General features: G+C 36.8%; 1 protein-coding gene across 1 annotated transcript in view; it reads left to right on the top strand.

Moving 5' to 3' along the window:
• Window positions 1–20,942, top strand: part of snrka (SNF related kinase a) — a 45,350-nt gene that overhangs the window by 19,622 nt on the left and 4,786 nt on the right. Inside the window, exons 3-5 of the mRNA XM_079444219.1 lie at window positions 3,005–3,146; window positions 17,558–17,770; window positions 20,152–20,283. Coding sequence (XP_079300345.1) covers window positions 3,005–3,146; window positions 17,558–17,770; window positions 20,152–20,283 — 487 coding nt within the window. The remainder of the gene's footprint in view (window positions 1–3,004; window positions 3,147–17,557; window positions 17,771–20,151; window positions 20,284–20,942) is intronic.

Below are 20,942 nucleotides of genomic sequence, written 5' to 3' on the forward strand. Positions count from 1 at the left end.
TACTTTCTAGAAATGCACCCCTGCCATCTGTGCAAGCTAGAGCAAGAAATCATGCCTCTTCCATTTTCTCAAATGTGTTGTCAATTTCATTGCTTCTTGCCACTGCAAACTGTTGCCGTAGTTGCGGTGACATCCCTGGAGAGGGAAGGGCTAATGGAAGATTTGCTTAAACTTTCTCTCTCATTTCATTTACAGCTGTACTTACAATTTCTGATTTAAGATTAGAAAGTGCATGCTGCTACAGACCACTCATGCAGTGTTTTTTCACTGTTTGAACATTCCGTAGCACTTGTTAATTACGTCCCTTGGGTTTTGACAGTCAGGGCTCGTGGGGCAGATTTTGGCTGAGAAAAAACAATTTTTCTCAGTCTGTGGGGCCACCCACGCTGCTAAATTGATTTAAGGTCTGTTAATGGGCTCGGCCACTTCTCCCAAACTCTGTTGACTTTCCGCTGTTCACCACCAGAGCACAGAGTCACTGAGCATCTCGCACTTTGCACATTAGTGTCACACGATTAAAAAAAAAAAAAAAAAAGAAACTGCCATCAGTTCTAGAGACCACACGTCTTTAAAACTGTAGCATTTTGTGATTAGTAACATTTGCACAGAACTTCAGGGATATCTGTGTGCCAGCTCTCTACTGGTTTTCCCAACTGTTGCCAGTATAGTCTCTAGATTATAAGACATTGTCACAAATGTTAATTTTTTGTCACAATTGAGACTATTTTATTCATAGTCTGAAACACTGTATGCCAGTCTCACAATGATCATTCACTCTAAAAATTTAACAATCAATCCATTTATTTATTTATTTTTTTCTTTTGTAGTAAAATACGCAAGAAATATTTGAGATGATATGAGATTGTCAATTTCAATTTTGTGCTAAACTAATCCTTTAAAATTGTGTTCATATTTGTTACATTCGATTGAGTTTGTTACATTTGACCAAATTCAGTTTGTCCCCCTGTCCATCAGAACACTCTTTTTAATCTGAATCATTTGGTTCTTTTTTGTGAAATTATGATTGGCTTTTCATTTTGAGGTGAACTAATCCTTAAAAATGTTGTTTTATTGAGTTTGAAACAAAATTCAGTATGCCCCCCTTTCCTTCAGAACACTATTGTAAGCGTAATACCTAAGACATAAACTAATCTAACACATGAACACAAGCATTCACACGTTGCAGAAAGTGAGGAAAGGATGAGTTTAAGAGAATGAAAATGTGAAATCCCAAGTTTACAGCAATATGTTCAATTGCATAGACCTGAACAACCATCAATCACTTATTTAACCCTCGCTTTGAGTTTCTCAATGAGGCTAAGATTTATATTAAAGTCACCAATTCAGAACTTGGAGGCGTTACTTGCTTGCATTGCCTGTGTTACGGGTTTCCTTTGTGTCTCATTGCAGACAGGGGATTCCCCGAAGTGTCTGATTGGCTGGAAGTTCAATAGTCTTTGAAGTGAGGTCTTGGGCGTTGGCTGAGGATGCGGAGTTGGTCTGGTCGAAGTTTGAAGCAAGTGCAGTCGGAGCTGGACTTTGTAGCAAACTTACATTAGAACACGAAACTCCACGGAAAGAAAAGAAACTAAAGTAAAATAATAAAAGGATGTAACGAGACTAGGTTGGTTTTCTTTCCATCGCGGTAGCAGCTGGCATGTGGGCCAGAGCACGCTCAAAGAGCAGCATGCGGTGGCAAAAGAGAAGAAGAGAGTAACTAAGAGAGCATTTTTACGAAGAAGAGTGAGAGTGACAAGAGAGGGCGTTTGATGGAGTCCTGAGTTTTTAAACTCGGCTTCTGGACACATCCCCTCTGGACGTCTTGACCAATTAGATACTGTCCTTGCTTGGGGAGTTGCTTTGTGTCTCCACCAAATCATTAATCAACTTGTTAACGGTTCAGTCAGAGGTCCGAACTTTACAGGCTCTTGCAAAGTATACTTTTGAACATGATTTCGATAACAAGACTATGATGCATTTGACAAAGAATTGATTGGAAGAAACATTTAAAGCATGATTTTACAAACTCATACATACTAAACATGAATTTGAATCCTTCAGCTATTCAATAATGATTAAAAAGACATACATGTTATTTGATTAAAACATAATATGGGGTTCTGCAAAGAAATGTCCTTTTAGGATGATTTTATGTGCATATGAAAAAGAAAGTCTTTGTATAGTTCTATGGTGAACGAAGGCGTGTTCTTTAGAGAAAGGAATTCAAGTCTGTTTTTTCTTGTATGGGGGAAGTCTGTAGCTCATGATTTTCAACAAATTTGACAGTCTCCTTCTTGAATTGGAATTATCAATAAGTGTTCTTTTGTCTCAATGTTGCAAGCTGTTTTGTGAAAGAGGCTTTCTTGCTTCAAACTAGATTTATGACGTCCTATTTCCTTAAGGCCTCTCTGCATTCCAGCTCCTCAGGTTTCAATGTTCTGATGCATCTTAAAATTGTCTGATTCAGTCTCTGATATCCTACACTATTGTCAATCTGAATCATGTGGTTCTTTTGTATACCATGATGTCAAAGATTTCATTTTTGGTTGAATTAATCCTTTAAAATTGTGTTCAAAACTTTTACATTTGATGTAGTCCAGAATGTTTAGTTTTTTTTAAACCAAATAATGCAGTTCATTTGTGTGCAACCAAGCATAGATGACAGCTTTTATTCACACTAATACAAGTAAATAAATCAGTTGAAATCAGGTCTGCACCAAAACCACCTGTGGAAGTGTCTCACTACCATGGGAAAATGAGCAGACACTGTTTATTGAGAATCATAAATACTGAAAATGAATGCAAATAATGTGCCAGATGTTGCTCTTTGCCAAATTCTTGGTTGGCATTGTAAGTATGTAGACCTTTGTCTGTCTTGTTTCATTCTGCCTTCCTGAGGCAATGAAGGCTCTATGATGTTTTTTTTTCTCTCTCTCTTCACTATTCTAATGAATTAAACAGTCTGTTGAAAATACTGATGACATTTGAACCTTCTTCCCTGTAGATATCTGGAGTCTAGGGGTCATCCTCTTCATGCTGGTGTGCGGTCAGCCTCCTTTCCAAGAGGCCAACGACAGCGAGACCCTGACTATGATCATGGACTGCAAATACACTGTACCTGCCCACGTCTCCAACGCCTGCAAAGAGTAAGTTGCTGCCTTAACCTCTGCCTTGGCTCCAGTCGGATCATCTCTGGCATTTCTTGCAGCTTGAATGTCCACATTTTTTCCTTTAGGCTATTGAGACACAATGGCTTAATGGAGCCTTTCCCTGTACATTCATTATCTAGAAAGCCAGACAGTAATGTTGACATGGATGTTAATAAGCTACCTCAGGCAGACTCGGAGTAACCTCCGGAGTGAGTGTAATATATACACACACACACACACACACACACAAAAGTATTGGAACAGTAAAGACAAAATTGCTCTGTTGGCTGTGGTGGTAAGACATTTACAAATATGATTAAAAAATTACTATGAGGCAAAACTACAGAATGTCACATTTTATTATTGGGTGATTCAACACATATATGTTTTACCAGCTAAGAAGTTCAGCACTTTTAGAGTTTCATCCCCCTATCTGATGTGAGCATAAGTATTGGAACCGTTGCCTCACAGGTTGAGGTCACACTGTTGCATTAGTTCTTCAGATATTAAAAGCAGGGAATGTGTTGTATCAGTTATATCCATTACTTCTGTATTCTGAATCCTGCATTCGATGATGACACACACAAACCAGGATGAAGATGAGGGAGCTGACTTTGAAAAGCAAGCAATATGGATGCTAAAAGAAAAGAGGAAGTCAATTAGAGCTATAGCAAAAACAAAGGGCATGGAGAAATCAAGAGTTTGGAAACCACCAACAACCAACAACTACCTGATCGGCTGAGAAAACAACAGTAGTTGATGACAGACAAATCATAAAAGCTGTGAAAATTAACCCTAAAAGACGTGTCTGTAAAATCATCAACAACTTCCAGAAAGCTGGGGTGATGCTCTGACAATCTACTGTCCTCAGGAGACTTTGACACAGAATTATAGATGCTACACAGCAAGATGCAAACCTCTGATCAGCACCAGAAATAGAATTTGCATTGAATTTGATTAGAGTTTGCAAAAAAGCACAAAGGTGAGCCAGAAGAGTTTTGGAACTGTGTTTATGGAAAAATGAGACAAAGATGTGGAGGAAAAAAAGAAAACTGCAAATGATCCCAAGCATACAGCCTCATCTGTAAAGCATGGTGGAGGTGGTGTCATGGCATGGGCATGCATGGCTGACTCTGGAACAGGCCCTCTCAACTTTACTGATGACTTAATGTATGATGACAGTAGCAGAATGAATTTGGAAGGGTACAAAACCATCTTGCCTACCAATATCAGGGCTCGCAAAATCGCTAGCCCGATGTCCCGGGGCTATTGTGTTTTCCAGTCGGGCTACCAAAATGTATCACTGCCCTGCCCGACGGGCTACCTCAAAATACAGGGCTCTCACGCAATGTTCCCTCGAAGCTGAGCGCGCGCGACCGCGCTCTTCCACCGCGGCTGCGCAGAAGAAATAATGTTCCTCGGGCACACAAAAATGAGTTGGGAAGCCATTTGATTGAATGCCGCCAGTAAAAAGGAAAGAATAGCAATGCTCGGGCAAACCGCTATAGAGCTGATGTCATGACAGAGTTAGAGCCGGTGAATGCGAATACTTCATAATGATGTTTAGACAGCTATAGAAGAATTCGTATGTTCACATTCTTTTATATTTAACTTTCAGACCTCAGCTTAAGTTTTGCTTCAGTTTGTATTCTATTCTATTCTATCAGTTTAAATAGTTTGTTTTGATAAAATATTATGTTAGGCCTATATTATAGACTCAAAAACAAGGTCAATTATTTATCAGGTTTTTGACTTTGCGTCTCTTGCTCATCAAGGCTGTATTCATTTCAAAAATACAGAAACTGTGATATAGTAAATTTTATTGTAATTTCTAATATTGGTTTCCTATTTTAATACGTATACTTTAAAATAGTATTTATTCCTGTGATCAAAGCTGAATTTTCAGCATCATTACTCCAGTCTTCAGTGTCCCATGATCCTTCAGAAATCATCCTAATATGCTGATTTATTATCAGTGTTGAAACTGTTGTGCTGCTTCATATTTATTTGGAACCTGTGTTACTTTTTTCTTTGATTAATAAAATGTTTAAAAGAACAGCATTTATTCAAAATAGAAATAGAATAATAACAATAGAAGTCTTTACTATATATTTTATCCATTTAACACATCCTTGCTGAATAAAGTTTATTTAACTTTCTTTAAACTTTTTTAAAGTATTTTTAAAAAAGAAAGAAAAAAAATTCTGACCCCAAACTTTTGAATAGTTTATATTGTAACATTCTCTATTTTGACTAAACACTGTTCTTTTTAACTTTTTATTTTTTTTAAATATAACAGGTCCCAAAAAATACAGTATAAAAAAATAAAAAAGCAGTACAACTGTTTCCAACATTGGTTAAAAATCAGCATATTAGAATGATTTCTAAAGGATCATGTGACTCTGAAAATACTGCTTTGCTTCACAGGAATTAATTACATTTTAAAGTATATTAAAATAGAAAACATTTATTTTAAATTGCAATATTTCACATTATTATTTTGTGAAATAATATTCAGTATTTTTTTATCAAATAGATACAGCCTTGATGAGCATAAGAAACTTCTTTAAAAAACTTTATTGATCCAAACTTTTGAACTGCAGTGTATTGTTCAGTAAAAATGTTTTCTCAGGTAACCTAAAATGTACATCATTTAGGGTCAAATCAAATATAAATAGCACATTAAAGTTAAAGGTTACACACTTTTTTGTGTGCGTGCTGTACAGGTCTGGTATAAAGAATGCTTTTGCTCAGGTGCCCGAAATATCCGCCCAATTGAGAAAAGTTTTGCTCAGCAAGAAAAAAAATTAGAGGGAACCTAATTTTTGCATGCACACAAAAACGTTTTTAAGGCCTTATACCATTTAACGTATTTAAAACTGTCTAAGAAATAATTTTTCAAATTGCCTTAAACAGATTTTTAAGAATTCTGCAGATACCTTGTAAATAATAAAATAAAACTCTTTCCTTGATATTCGTTGATATTTGTGTATTGAAAATGTTTTATTTTATTTGGGCTAGTTAAATTAATTTTCGGGCTACCAAAATCTGAAGAGTACCTGCCCGGCTACCAGGGATTTAGAAATTTTGCGAGTCCTGAATATTCAAGAAGATGCCACCAGATTCATTGGGAAGTGCTTCATATTGCATCAGGACAATGACCCAAAACACCCTGCCAGTTCAGTCAAGGAATTTGTAAGGGGAAAGAAATGGAAAGTCATAGATTGCCCAAGTCAATCTCCAGATTTAAATCCAAATGAACATGAATTTCAGCAGCTGAAGAGGAGGGTAAAGGCACAAACTCCCCAAAACAAACAACAATTGGAATTGTCTGCATTAAAGGCTGGGAAAAGTATTTCAAAGGATGAGACCAAGAGTCTGGTGATGTCTATGGGTCACAGACTCACTGCTGTGATTGTGTGCAAGGGATCTGCAACAAAATAATAGCTTTTAATCTTTTATATCTGCCTTATGTTCAACGGTCCCAATATCAAAGCTCACATCAATGAGTGGGATGAACTCTAAAAGTGCTGTTCTTTTTATTTTGTAAAACATGTATGTGTTGAAACGGCTCAAAATAAAATGTGACATTCTGTAGTTTTGTCTCATATTCATCTTTCAATCATATTTGCAAATGTCTTAACTCCACAGCCAACAGAGCAAATTTGTCTTTACTGTTCCAATACTATATATACAGTCAGGTCCATAAATATTGGGACATATACACAATTCTAACATTTTTGGCTCTATACACCACCACAATGGATTTCAAATTAAACGAACAAGATGTGCTTTAACTGCAGACTGTCAGCTTTAATTTGAGGGTATTTACATCCAAATCAGGTGAACGGTGTAGGAATTACAACAGTTTGCATATGTGCCTCCCACTTGTTAAGGTACCAAAAGTAATGGGACAGAATAACAATCATAAATCAAACTTTCACTTTTTAATACTTGATTGCAAATCCTTTGCAGTCAATTACAGCCTGAAGTCTGGAACGCATAGACATCACCAGACGCTGGGTTTCATCCCTGGTGATGCTCTGCCAGGCCTCTACTGCAACCGTCTTCAGTTCCTGCTTGTTCTTGGGGCATTTTCCCTTCAGTTTTGTCTTCAGCAATTGAAATGCATGCTCAATCGGATTCAGGTCAGGTGATTGACTTGGCCATTGCATAACAATCCACTTCTTTCCCTTCAAAAACTCTTTGGTTGCTTTTGCAGTATGCTTTGGGTCATTGTCCATCTGCACTGTGAAGCGCCGTCCAGTGAGTTCTGAAGCATTTGGCTGAATATGAGCAGATAATATTGCCCGAAACACTTCAGAATTCATCCTGCTGCTTTTGTCAGCAGTCACATCATCAATAAATACAAGAGAACCAGTTCCACTGGCAGCCATACATGCCCACGCCATGACACTACCACCACCACGCTTCACTGATGAGGTGGTATGCTTAAGATCATGAGCAGTTCCTTTCCTTCTCCATACTCTTCTCTTCCCATCACTCTGGTACAAGTTGATCTTGGTCTCATCTGTCCATAGGATGTTGTTCCAGAAGTGATGTAAATAAAAATTGCAAATTCTCAAATTAAAGCTGACAGTCTGCAGTTAAAGCACATCTTGTTCGTTTAATTTGAAATCCATTGTGGTGGTGTATAGAGCCAAAAATGTTAGAATTGTGTCGACGTCCCAATATTTATGGACCTGACTGTATATATATATTGTATAATAGTATGCATAAATAGATCTGATGTGTCCCTAATGTGTCAGGGTACTTGTGATTTGTTTACCGGAAGTCAGAGTTTGATAGGCTGCCACATCCAGACTGATCGTATTGTGTCAAACAGCACGGTTATGTAACTGATAAACTCCAGGCGTAAGCCAGAACTAACCTTTCATTCACTCACAACCCCCCCCCCCCCCCCCCCAACCCCCCCTCCAAACTGTGTCATTTAGCTCACGCTACTAGCTGTCTCTTGCGGTTTGTCCTCAGGAACTTGCATGTCAGGCCAGTGTGTGTTTGTTTTCCAGTTCTTTGTCCGGGCTTTGTGAGCACACATGTTTAGCGTTAACATCTTTCAGAACTACTGCCAACAGCTAAAATTACACTCTGCTTATAGCGTAGCTGAAATAGAAAGCCTGTTCACAGAGGAACAGCGCAAAACACACATGTTGATGTCCAGCTGGTGGACACACTACAATCTGGTCCAAAATGGTTTGCCACCATTGGAGCAGAAATTTATCTTGGAACATCATCTTTTGAATAGTCTTGGCAGATGTGTGTGTGTGTTTTCAATATATGCAAATTAGTTGCGTTACAAGTACATGTTAGTCACATATTTACATGGTGATTAATTGCAGTTACTTTAATGTAATGGTGTTTGCTCCCAAATAATTCAGAAATATATATGGGACACACACACACACACAGACGCAAAAGCCTTGAAAAATGTTCTTTTAAAATGAGCATTTTATCAGGCCCCTACATTTATATTCAGTTATTTCACTGTAATTGCATAGAAAAGGACCTATACATTGCCATTAGAGTAAAATTAGTGAACCGAAACATAGGAGCCTGATAAAAGCTCATTGTAGATGTAGAGAAAATTTCAGATGTAATTCAATAAGCACATTACATTGACAACCCATAGTCTCGTTATTTGCACATGCTTAATGTCTTCTGTGCTTTTATTTACAGGAATAGGGTTTCCTGATAATCATACTTTGTCTATCATACTTTCACGTACAAAAACACATTTCAAACACTTCAGAAAAGTTAGGATGAGTTATAATGGTGCTGCAGACTTCATCCTGTCATTATCACTTCCATAGAGAACAAGGTGGAAACTGTGCGGCGGGGTAAGGAAATGTGTTGGGTCCTGACGCTGCTTCTCTGCGGGATGCCGATGTTAGGATGTTAGAAGTATCACACAATGCTCGGCTGGAAATGAGATGAACAGTTGGGCCAGTTTAGCACTGAAACAAAACCTGTTTAACTAGTGGTAAATATTTCAGTACATTTCTGCGTAAAGATCAATTACTCATTGAAATGCAAATTACTTTTCGAATGAAATGAATTTTTGGTTTTGTCTTTGTAAAGGTGACAAATTGTGACCTACTACAAAGGAGTTGGTTATTCAAAGCTGCGCCATCATGACTTCAGGATAACCTAGTTTAGCCAGTTTATTGAAGGAGTAAGACATATTTCACAGCACAGCTCATAAGGAAAGTGAAAATGTACAGTGAATTCATTCAAGACAGTATTTTCCAGCCTTAAAAGGTAACTTCACTGATTTTCAACCAGCTTTGTATTGTTACAGTGTTGGCAGTATATTTAATTGTCTGCGAAGTCTACTAGTGATGTTGTAACAGTATAAAGCTGGTTGAAAATCTGCAAAATTGACCTTAAATGAACAGACAAAGTAATAAATTAAATTCCTCACCCCTTCCACACTGGATTTCACAGCAGTCAAATTTGTATAATGTTCTCAATAGCTAATCCTGTCACACTTTATATTAGGTGGCCTTAACTACTATGTACTTGCATTTAAATGAATAATTTAGTACAATGCACTTATTGTGTACATACATGTTCTTACATTGTACTTATATTTTTAAAAATACCTATATGTAGTTACATCTGTAATTAAGTTCTGTAATTACATTTATAATTACACTGTTGACCCATCCCTTACACCTTAACCTACCCTTAAACCTACCCATACCACCAAACATGCCCCTAACCTTACCCGTATCCCACCTCAATAGCAGCACAAGTGTGTTGCAATACAATATGAACACAAGAAATACATTGTACTTATTTTTTGATGTAAGTACATAGTAGTTAAGGCCACCTAATATAAAGTGGGACCGCTAATCCAATAATTCTGGCTATTATTAGAAGCAATACTCAATGTAGTTATCCAAAAATCACATTTTCTGTATAATTACACAGCAGAAACAATGCTTTTTCAGTGTGAAAGCATAATATGGTGTCCTAACGCAAAAAAGTATCTTTGCCATATTAAGCAGAATTGTTGAAGCAGTTGAATTGTTGAAGTACTCTCAGGTACTTGTTTTTTTTTAACAATATTAGTTATTTAATTGCAAAAATAGTTTTTTGCAAAACTTTAATAGTTATAAATCATAAGTGACAATGTATAATTTACCTCAGATCTTAAATATAATAACCTTGATGTTTATTAATTTGACTATGTACTTTGTATTTATTTATTTATTTTTGTAAGTGTGATACTGCATTTTCATTGGCTGTGATTTGACGGTGGCTTATATTGGCCATTTGGCTTCTACACTATCACAGTGAAATGTCATTGGTAGGGCAGGGTATCGTTAATTTTTTTCCGATATCGGTACCGATACTGATACCTTAAGTTCTATACCGGTTCCTGAACGATACTTTTCTCGATACCAATTTTATGAAATCAATTTGAACAAGATTACATTATCTCAAAAAACTTTGGTTTTATTTTTTCAGCTTGTTGACATTTATACAGACTCAAAGCCTCATCTCCTGAGCCACTGCACAAAGGAACAAAATATATCCAACACAATGAATGAGTGCAAATAGTTTTAATAAAGTTCAAATAGTTTTCACACCTGTTTGGCTACATTTACACTTGTGCGTGTTTGTTTTAAAATGCATAGCTCAGACCGAATCATAATTTCTATTCATTTATTCTAGGTTGTTAAAGACTTAAAGATTTTAAATTTCTTCATCTACTTTCATAAGTGGGTGTTTTATTTTCTTTCACCATATGTTTTATTAAATTCTGTGTTGTAGTATATCTTAATTATTTGAATGCATAAAAATAACATAGTTTATTCAAATTTATTCTTAAAATAGCCTTATGAAATGTTTTCTTTTTTCCTCAGAAATTCTGTGTTCTATATCTGGTTTTCAAATGAAGGCATAAAACAGTTTCATTTATCTTTAAATTATTTAAATTATAATCAAACTTTATTTATTTTGGCAAACAAAGGGGGTTTACTATTAAAATTAAAACATGGAAGAAATGTTGTGTGATCATTACTTAAAATAATAAAGTTTTAATAATTTTAATAGTAGCTGTATGTACATTACAGCACTGCGTAATATCATTGCGCCTGCTGCACCCGTGGTACGGCAGTAAAGTTCCTTGATTATTACGCCGGAATGGGAGTATAGTTCCTAGCCATATCGGCCTAGAAAATCGCAACTTTTCATTTTCCGTCAGTCTTAGTACACGATGTAACTACAGAAGAGTCAAGTTTTAAATGGGAAACTATCAAAACTCTTTGGTCATTTTTGAGCAAGATGCTAATGGTCTAATCCGATTCGATGATCTATGCTAAGCTAAGCTAAAAGTGCTACCGCCAGACCCGGAGATTGGCTGAATGGATTCAAAAACAGTAAAACGCAACTGTTTAACTCAAGGGGAGTTGTAAAATGAGCCTATTTTTAACCCCTTAGGTATCGAAATTTGTTACCGAACGACAAGACGTTTTTCGATACTCGATGGTATCGAGGCAATTCGGTCGTTGCTTAAAAAGTATCAAACTCGATACCCAGCCTTAGTCATGGGTTCACAATCCCAGTTTGCATAATTGTATATTAAATATTATAAGTTATTATATTGACTGCTCATGTGGCATCACACAGCATTTTGCTCACAAACTCACTGACAACCTACGTGTTGTGTCACATCTGGTTAGGACATGGTGTAAAATCATAAATGTATTTGTTTATGTATACGTCGTTAAGGGTAACTAAACATTTTACACCCGTTGAGCCAACATTTTTACATGTTAATAAGGTTAACGCAGTAAGCTGCGGAAACGTTCATGTGGAGAGCACTGGGCTAATTGGCTGTTGGCATGTGATTAAACTTTTTACGGGGGTCCAGTCGGCTCCAAATGCTCACTGAGCTGAATCTCTTTCAGTCAGCAGAGAACACCCGAAAAACAGCCTCTGGATCTCATTTTATGAGCTCTCTTGGTGTCCTGACAAAATTTTTGTTGTAGCTTACATGATGAATTAATTTTGTGTATTAATATGTCATTTCCTGCATTTCATAGACCTCAAGTTCGTTTTGTTATACTCTAGGAGTTTAATAAATATGGTAATTTTGGAGAATTATCTTTTAATGCGCAGCTCTCTCAGCACATTCATATGCAAACAAGTGATGCAAGAAAAAATTCTGAGCATTTCCGAACAGTCGTTTTGCTTGTTCGGTTTATTTTTCCCCTCAATTATTTTTCAATTTTATCCTGTGCTTTCACCCTTCTTATTTTATTTATTAATTTTTTTCCTCCGTGTTTTTGGTCTGGGTCATTTTGACATCACGGTGAAACTCCTTCTGCTGCTCTGTTGCTCAGACATACTGTCTGATACAGTGTAGTGTGGTAAATGTGATTTATGGCTTTATCAGCAAACTGTCTCCCCTAAAAATGATATTATAGATGATTATGGTTTTCTCTAGAAGGATTCCTTTCACCTTTCAGTAGTGTTATATTTATGCATTCCATTACTTTACTCAAAGCATGCTTTTAAGTTCTTAGGAAATGATGGCTAAACTAAACAAAAATAAATAATTATATATATATTTTTATGATAAAACACCTTTTCTGTCCTTTTAAAAATAAACAAACAAACAAACAAAATTTGAAATTGATTGTAGACTGTTTTGGGAAGGAAACCTATTTTATAAGTCATTACATTTGTAGTTCTGTTTGATGTCATTAATGCCCAGGGTTGTTATTGTTAATTAACTATTATTTTGATCTTTTCATTGTTGTTATTTTCTCCACATATATTCCAAGGTTTGTCAATAATTGTGTTTTACAGTCATGCCAGTAAAGCAACACACACACTATAAAACTATTTATTTAGCAAAATTTCTAAGTTGAAGTAAAATATATTTTTTTAAAAACCTAGCATGTGTCTCAAAACAAGGAAAGATTGTGCAGTGCTAGAACTGGTTGCAATGTCATTTTGTCTTAATATCTCTTCTCATCAGGGTGTGCCCTGCTCTACATCCACTTCTGCAAATCCTTCCCATGACTTTATTATCCCTTTTCTGTGTTTAGTTTGGCTCATGCAACACAAACTTCCAGTGTTTAAGCTGGCATGCACTGTCAGGGTGTATTTTGGCCCCTAAAAGAGCCAGCTGTCTGATTTAGCCCTCTCTATACCCCCGTGACTGCTGTCAGGTTGCTTTCTCTCTCATCTCTGCAGAATCACAGATGAATTTGATAGGCATTGCAGCACACCATGTGGTTAATGCATGTTCAAGCAGCGGTTGGCTCACCAACATGGCTGTGCTTCCATCTGCCACCATTTTCATGTCAATCATCATTAACATGAATAATTCATTATTATTTGGTCACTTTTTTACGCCACATTCCTTGAGGTGGGTGTTGAATTTCCTCTGGATGTCATCCACATTCTTGGTGCAAGACAAAAAGAAAGCGTAACTTACAGCCTACGTTTGTGCGCTAAATGTTGTGTCTTCAGTTGATTTGTCTTTGTGTGATATCTGCTGTTTTTATCCTCGGAAACCTCAGGAAGAGAGTAAACATTCCAAGCAGACCTCCATGGTTGTTTCTGCGATGGCCTTTCCACTAGCTGAGATACTGGAGATAAATTTAGACTAAACAATCAAAGTGCCCAGTTCTCGGCTCGAGGGAAGAACATTCTTGACAAATCTGGTAATTTATGCTTCTCTTTTCTATATCTTTTCCCCCTGGACAGAGTAGATATTTACTTTTATGTTAGAGTAAAACACTTCACTTTTGTCCCAAGCTTGAGATGGCTTGTGTCTGTGGGGTAGGTAAGCAGCAGTGGTCTGCTGCAGTGTTTTGGACCGTTCAGCAGCGATAGAGTGATTATTAGGATTGAGTAGGAGTCTTATCGGGGCTCCCTGCCATGCTGGAGATCCGAGCGGTGTGTGGAGTCTCAGGGGAAGTAGTTGCTGACAGCAGTCTGGCATCATAGAGAGAGATAGAGTCAGTCCATGATTCGAGCGCTTTTAACTTCCACACCTGAACTCATGCAGCAAGTCACAATCCAACATATTAGCTGATTTTTACTTTAAATTAAAGCTTTGATATTATTGAAAGGCTTAAATATGCAGTGTGATTTATGTGCCACTATTGCCAACAAATGGAACGGTTTTTTTTTTCTTCTTTTTTTTTCAGATTACAAATAAAATGTTGCTTATTTATTAATGTTGTTTATGAAAACTTTTGAACAGAATGAAGATGAGTACATTTTTCTTGTTTTGCCTAAATGTCATATTTTTTAATTTAGTACTGCCCTTCAGAAGCTACAGAAGATACTTGCATGTTTTAGACAAATTAAGTCAAATTTACCTTGATCTTCAAATTCAAAAAGTTTTCACGCCCTGGCTCTTAATGCATGGTTTTTCCTTCTGGAGCATCAGTGAGCATTTGAATCTTCTGTAATAGTTGCATATGAGTCCCTCAGTTGTCCCAAAATCATACAGTCATTGTTGGAAAGGGTTCAAATACACAAAAATGCCGGAAAACCAAAGAATTTGTGGGATCTGAAGGGTTTTTCTGAAGAACAGCAGACTGTTTAACTGTTCAGGACAAACAAGGGACTCATGAACAAGTATCACTAAACAAAAAACACCGCTTTGGATCGTTCCGGTAACAACACACAGTATTAAGAATCAAGTGTATGTAAACTTTTGAACGGGGTCATTTTTATAAATTCAACTATTTTCTCTTGTGGACTATATGTAAACATCTTTTATGTGAAATATCTTATTCAGGTCAGTACTAAATAAACAATAACATGCTATAATAATAGTATGATCCCTCTTATTTTGGTAAAATAATTAACATTTAGCAGATTCTGAAAGGTGTATGTAAAGTTTTGATTTCAACTGTATGTATATGTGTATATATATGTATGTATATGTATATGTGTATATATATATGTATATATATATATATATATATATATATATATATATATGTGACCCTGGACCACAAAACCAGTCTTAAGTCGCTGGGGTATATTTGTAGCAATAGCCAAAAATACATTGCATGGGTCAAAATTATCGTTTTTTCTTTTATGCCAAAAATCATTAGGATATTAAGTAAAGATCATGTTCCATGAAGATATTTAGTAAATTTCCTACCGTAAATATATCAAAACTTAATTTTTGATTGCTAAGGATTCAATTTGGACATCTTTAAAGGCAATTTTCTCAATATTTAGATTTTTTTGCACCCTCAGATTCCAGATTTTCAAATAGTTGTATCTCGGCCAAATATTGTCTGATCCTAACAAACCATACATCAATGGAAAGCTTATTTGTTCGGCTATAACTATCAATTTTGAAAAATTTACCCTTGTGATGACTGGTTTTGTGGTCCAGGGTCACATATATATAAGTTTTAGTTTAATTAGCATATTGGTGGCCTTTTTCTTTCATGCTATGTTGACAGCATTTTATCATTTCATATTTCAGTGTTTTTGCTTTAGATTTGATTCCCTCATCACATGCAGCTTGTCAGAGTCTCTCTGATTTCCATTTTAAGCTCTCTTGTCTGGATTTGGTTTGTATCTTCAGGGCTTTTCAGACCGGCTATTTTAAGGCAACCGTGTCACGCAGATTAATTTAGTCACTGCCTGCTTGCATAATATTCTCACTCTCATTAAATAACTACCCCTGTTTTCACACATTTGATTTGCATTTGAAATTCAAGCTATTGAGCCGAGAGACAGTTCTTCACCTTATCAACAGCAAACTACTCAAAACTCTAGCTTTTGTGGAATTTCGACTTGTCTTCAGCTGATAAGAACTTTTAAGTAGTTAAATGACCTTCTCAGAGAGGTTAGCAACTAGATGTAATTGTCATCTCCAGAATGCGGCAAGAGCATAAATCCTCACAGAGAAGGAATATAACTGTTTTAGATGAAGCCCTGAAGCCTTTTCTTCCTGCTGCAGGAGCTGTTTTCCACTGTGGAGTGCAGAAATGGGAAGTTCTACTGTAGCATGAATATTTCATAGACAAACTGATACAAATTGACCAGTGTAGTCAAATTCATGAAGAAATGATGGTTCTTTTTAGTGAATAAAAAACAGACCTCATGACCAGTGTATCCCACTGTTCCCAATGACCCACTTCTTTTTAATAAATCTAAAATATACAATGTGACCAGTGTCATCTGATTCAAACAAATGATTCTCTTGAGTTAGTTATTTTAATGATTTGTTAAAAAAAAAGATGGGTTACAAGTTTGAATCAGACAAAGCCTTTACTTACCCCAACTATTCAGAGCAGCTAGTGAATTAACATCTTACAAGAAACTGCAAGTTTGTTGTTTTCAGGGGTATCAAAATGAAAAAGAAAATGTGCACTGTATCTTTAAATGTTTCAATAGCATATTAGTAGGCTCAAGCATCCTTTTCTTGATGACAGGAATACTGAGACATCATTTAATCCGAACCTTTGAGATGGCAAATGCAGTGCATAGTTTGTTCTTTTGAGCTTTTTAATGTTGACATTGAAAGGTTACATCTGGACCCCATTACCTAGTCCCACAGCCTTTGATAATTACACTCATTTAACGTTACCCTAATGACAGCTGTTGTGGCCAGAATGCCCAATGACCATAGTTATTTTTGAGACTCCGGAGAGGAAATGTCATCCTGACAATTTACAGTCTTGTCCCCTATCATATTGTGACCGGGAGAAATTGTGGCTTTAATCACTTCGGTTCTGTTCTAAAAGCGTCCCGTTGTTCCAAATCCCGAATAATGGAAATTTCAGATGTAATGTCTGTTGATAAGAGCACAACAGCATATTCAAGGGGAGACAAACAGACAGATTCTCTCGCCAGTTCTCATATCTATTTATTCTCTCTCTCGCCTTAATAAATTTCTTGCGTGCAGATAATGACTAGAGCAGGCTGGGCTGCTTCTGCAGTTCAGCGGTGATGATTTCAGACTGCTGCTGTAAGCCCGCTGAATCTCCTCGGCTCTTTCATGGTGGTTGGGCTGTAATTTTGCCTCGTACGTGTGCTGAATGCTGATGCGCCCTGGTCGAACTTTGCCTCAGCGGCTGCTCTCAACAACAGCGACTCAAGTCATTTTCAGTCAGCTAATACAAGTGTTATAGGCTTCTCCTCAGCTAATGATAGCAAGGCCCTCTGTGGCAGCTACATCTCAAGCACATAGCGCTCCCCGTTTGTTTTTAATGTATAATTAAGCGTTAAGTGAATTAGAATTTTGACCAATAAAACATGAGAACTTTAAATAATGATCTGAATATCATTGTGCATTTACCCCCCAGATACATATTGGACAGGCCCTGAACTAACTTTTGATCCTTCAAAAAAACTGCATCTTCATCTTCTCTTCCTGTTCTTCACAGCCTGATAAACCGAATGCTACAAAGGGATCCGAAGAGGCGAGCATCCCTGGAAGAGATCGAGAGCCACGCATGGCTTCAAGGAGTGGACCCATCTCCAGCCACCAAATACAACACCCCACTGGTGTCTCACAAGAATCTGTCAGAAGAGGAACACAACAGCATTATCCAACGCATGGTGCTGGGAGACATCGCTGACAGAGAAGCCATCATCGAGTAAGGCTTGTGATACAAATGTTAAGAAGCTGGTATATCCTCAGGCTAATGTACAGCATTTTCCACAGACGAAATACCTCTCATTCTTTGATTTTCCTTAAGCAGGACTGTCTTGAAATTAAAGACTACTTTAGAAAGGGCCTCCAGGTTTGTGTAATCAGCTTTAAGATTTTGGTGTAAAGTGTGTTAGAGCTCTTCACTTGACGATGAGTCAGCTGGACAGGGGATGGATAGCTTTAGACATAAAGAGTGTTCAATCCAGTTTCTGTCAAGTAATACATCTCAGCCAACATCTTAGGCCCAAAAAGTACTCTACGCAATACAAGAACTCTAAACATTAGAGCCTAATAATGAAATTATTATCAGTATTATCATTATATTATTATTTTTATCATTATCATATCAAGCCTAAACAGTGAGTCAGTTAGTGACGCACCGAAATTTCAGCAACTGCAGTAGTTTTAGAGGGCAGAAATCATTAACCAAAACAATGACTTTTTAATTGTGTATCTCTGACGGTGCGTTGAGACTATATCAGCATAAGGTTCATACAAGCAGCCTGGATAAGCTACAACAGGTAAACATGTTAGCTATGTGGATACAATTTACTGTGACCAAAAATGATACTGGAGTAGCAATATGTAGGCCTAAATATTTTTGGGCTGAAATATTGATAGGTGGTTCATCGCTGAAGAATTTCACTGTGGCTGGTTTAATTTATCACCTGAAAACACACCATGTTCATGTCATTTTCAGTTTTCAGCTAATTGTTTATTTCCTAATTTAGTTTCATTAAAACATTTATTTCTATAAATCACTAAAGTTGACGATGTCAATTGCAATCTTTATGAAATCTGAAAATGAATAGCCATGTTTTACACTCTTAAAAATAAAGGTGCTTAAAAGGTTCTTCAGAGCGATGCCATTGAAGAACCATTTGTGACCCTGGACCACAAAACCAATCATAAGGGTCAATTTTTCGAGAATCTTTCCATTGATGTATGGTTTGTTAGGATAGGACAATATTTGGCCAAGATACAACTATTTGAAAATCTGGAATCTGAGGGACCAAAAAACAAATATATATATATATATATATATATATTGAGGAAATCACCTTTAAAGTTGTCCAAATGAAGTTCCTTGCGATGCATATTACTAATCAAAAAATAAGTTGTAATATATTTACAGTTGGAATATGGAATATAATCTTTAATTAATGTCGTAATGATTTTTGGCATAAAAGAAAAATCAATAATTTTGACCCATACAATGTATTTTGGCTATTGCTACAAATATACCCCAGCGACTTAAGACTGGTTTTGTGGTCCAGGGTCACATTTTTGGTTCCACAAAAAACCATTCAGTCAAAAGTTCTTTAAAGAACCATCTCTTTCTTACCTTTTTATAATCTGAGGAACCTTCTTTCGCCAAAAAGAACCTTTTGTGAAACAGAAAGGTTCTTCAGATGTTAAAGGTTCTTTATGGAAGCATTTAGACAACAAGGTTCTTCTATGGCATCGTGAAGGACCTTTATTTTTAAGAGTGTGTCCATCTAGGCTGTTGTAAGACAGCATGGTTTTATTAGTAGTAGGGTACTATTTTTCACAAGTGTTAAAAAATAAGTTCATTTCACTGTCAGTGGAGCATGAAACGAACATAGTGCAGAAGACTCCCGCTGTACAGTCTTGTAGAAAAATGCATGCTGGGTGACGGTTCAAAGCACCCATCAGTCTTTTCTTTGTCTTTGATCCCACTCCGCAGCAGGTGGGGGAACCCCACTATGAGAAACTGTAGTCAATCTGTCTTAAAGGAACCCTCGATATGCATTAAAATCCCATGTACAAGTCATTCTTCCTTTTCTACAATTTTCATGCTTCACAAACACAAAAAATATTTACCCGAAGATCACAACCGATGTCACTATTTATGGTATTTGCTTAGCGCCTTTAAAAATAAGAGCTGAACTAATCCATGAACACAGGCCATGACGTGGATTCAAGCCTCACCAAAAGATTGTTGCTACATGATTTGAACTAATTTGTTCAATTGTTGGTATGTACTCCCCCAAGAAGCAGTGTAATCACTGCTAACATGCCCAGACTCACCAGCTTGAAAAGTTGGATGAAGAATGTCCCATTTGTATTGGGACAGTGTGTTATCTGGGATTCTTCAGTTATTTTAGTCTCAGGTGTTCAAAATTTGGGGCACTATACAAGATCTTTTGAACTGATAGAAGCCACTTGGGTCTCCAGTTGTTAGAGCCCTGGAGTTTTACTAGTTATTAACATGTGAAATTGCATTGTCTAAACTGGTGTTTCTCTCTCAAACACTGTCTGGATCTCCTCCTCAATTGTCCATTCTCTTTGCTCTTCCTCCAGAGCCCTGGAGACAAACAAGTACAACCACATCACTGCTACTTACTACTTGTTGGCTGAACGGATCCTGAGGGAAAAGCAGGAGAAAGAGGTGCAACCTCGTTCTTCCAGCCCCAGCAACAAGGCCCACTTCAGGTACCTCATGGGGGTTACTCTTATCTAAGCTGTCTATCATTTAGTCATTTGTGATTCGTCAAGAGAATGCTACTTGGTTTTAGTACTGTTTTGGTGCAATGTGCCAAACTCAATGTTGAAGGTATTTGAAACATTTTTGTGATGTGTATCCATTCCCAATTACAACAAATTGGTTTTGCCTTGTGCCACATGATAGCATTTTGACTCTAGAGCAAGAATTAAAATAAACTGGGGGAGGAAAGGAGTGACTTCCTTTATTGCAGAATCCCATGGCCACCCTGTGGAATGTCTTTTAGTTCCCGTTTCTTTTTAGTTGGATTTATATCCCAATTACTTAAAGATTTGTACATTCATGCCAAGTAGTAACAAACTTCTACCAAAGCCAACCAGTGGAGAAACAATGTGATTAACATTCTTCTCCAATTTGTACTTGGCTCATGCCTTAGTATGTTTGAAAAATAAAACATTTACAGCATTGCTCTTATTTTTGTTGTATTTGTCAAAAAACAAACGGTTTCAAATCAGTCTGCCATGCCATGGTGTACACAGGCAGGCTAACTCCAGGTTTGTTGTCTCTCAGAAGATGTCTGTGTGCAGTAAGGGGCAAGATTCACTATAAGAGGTTGTGAGAGGTCAGCTCTGCTGGATGTCAGAATCCC

Source organism: Barbus barbus (assembly GCF_936440315.1).
Source record: "Barbus barbus genome assembly, chromosome: 21".
In the NCBI taxonomy this organism is placed as follows: domain Eukaryota; kingdom Metazoa; phylum Chordata; class Actinopteri; order Cypriniformes; family Cyprinidae; genus Barbus; species Barbus barbus.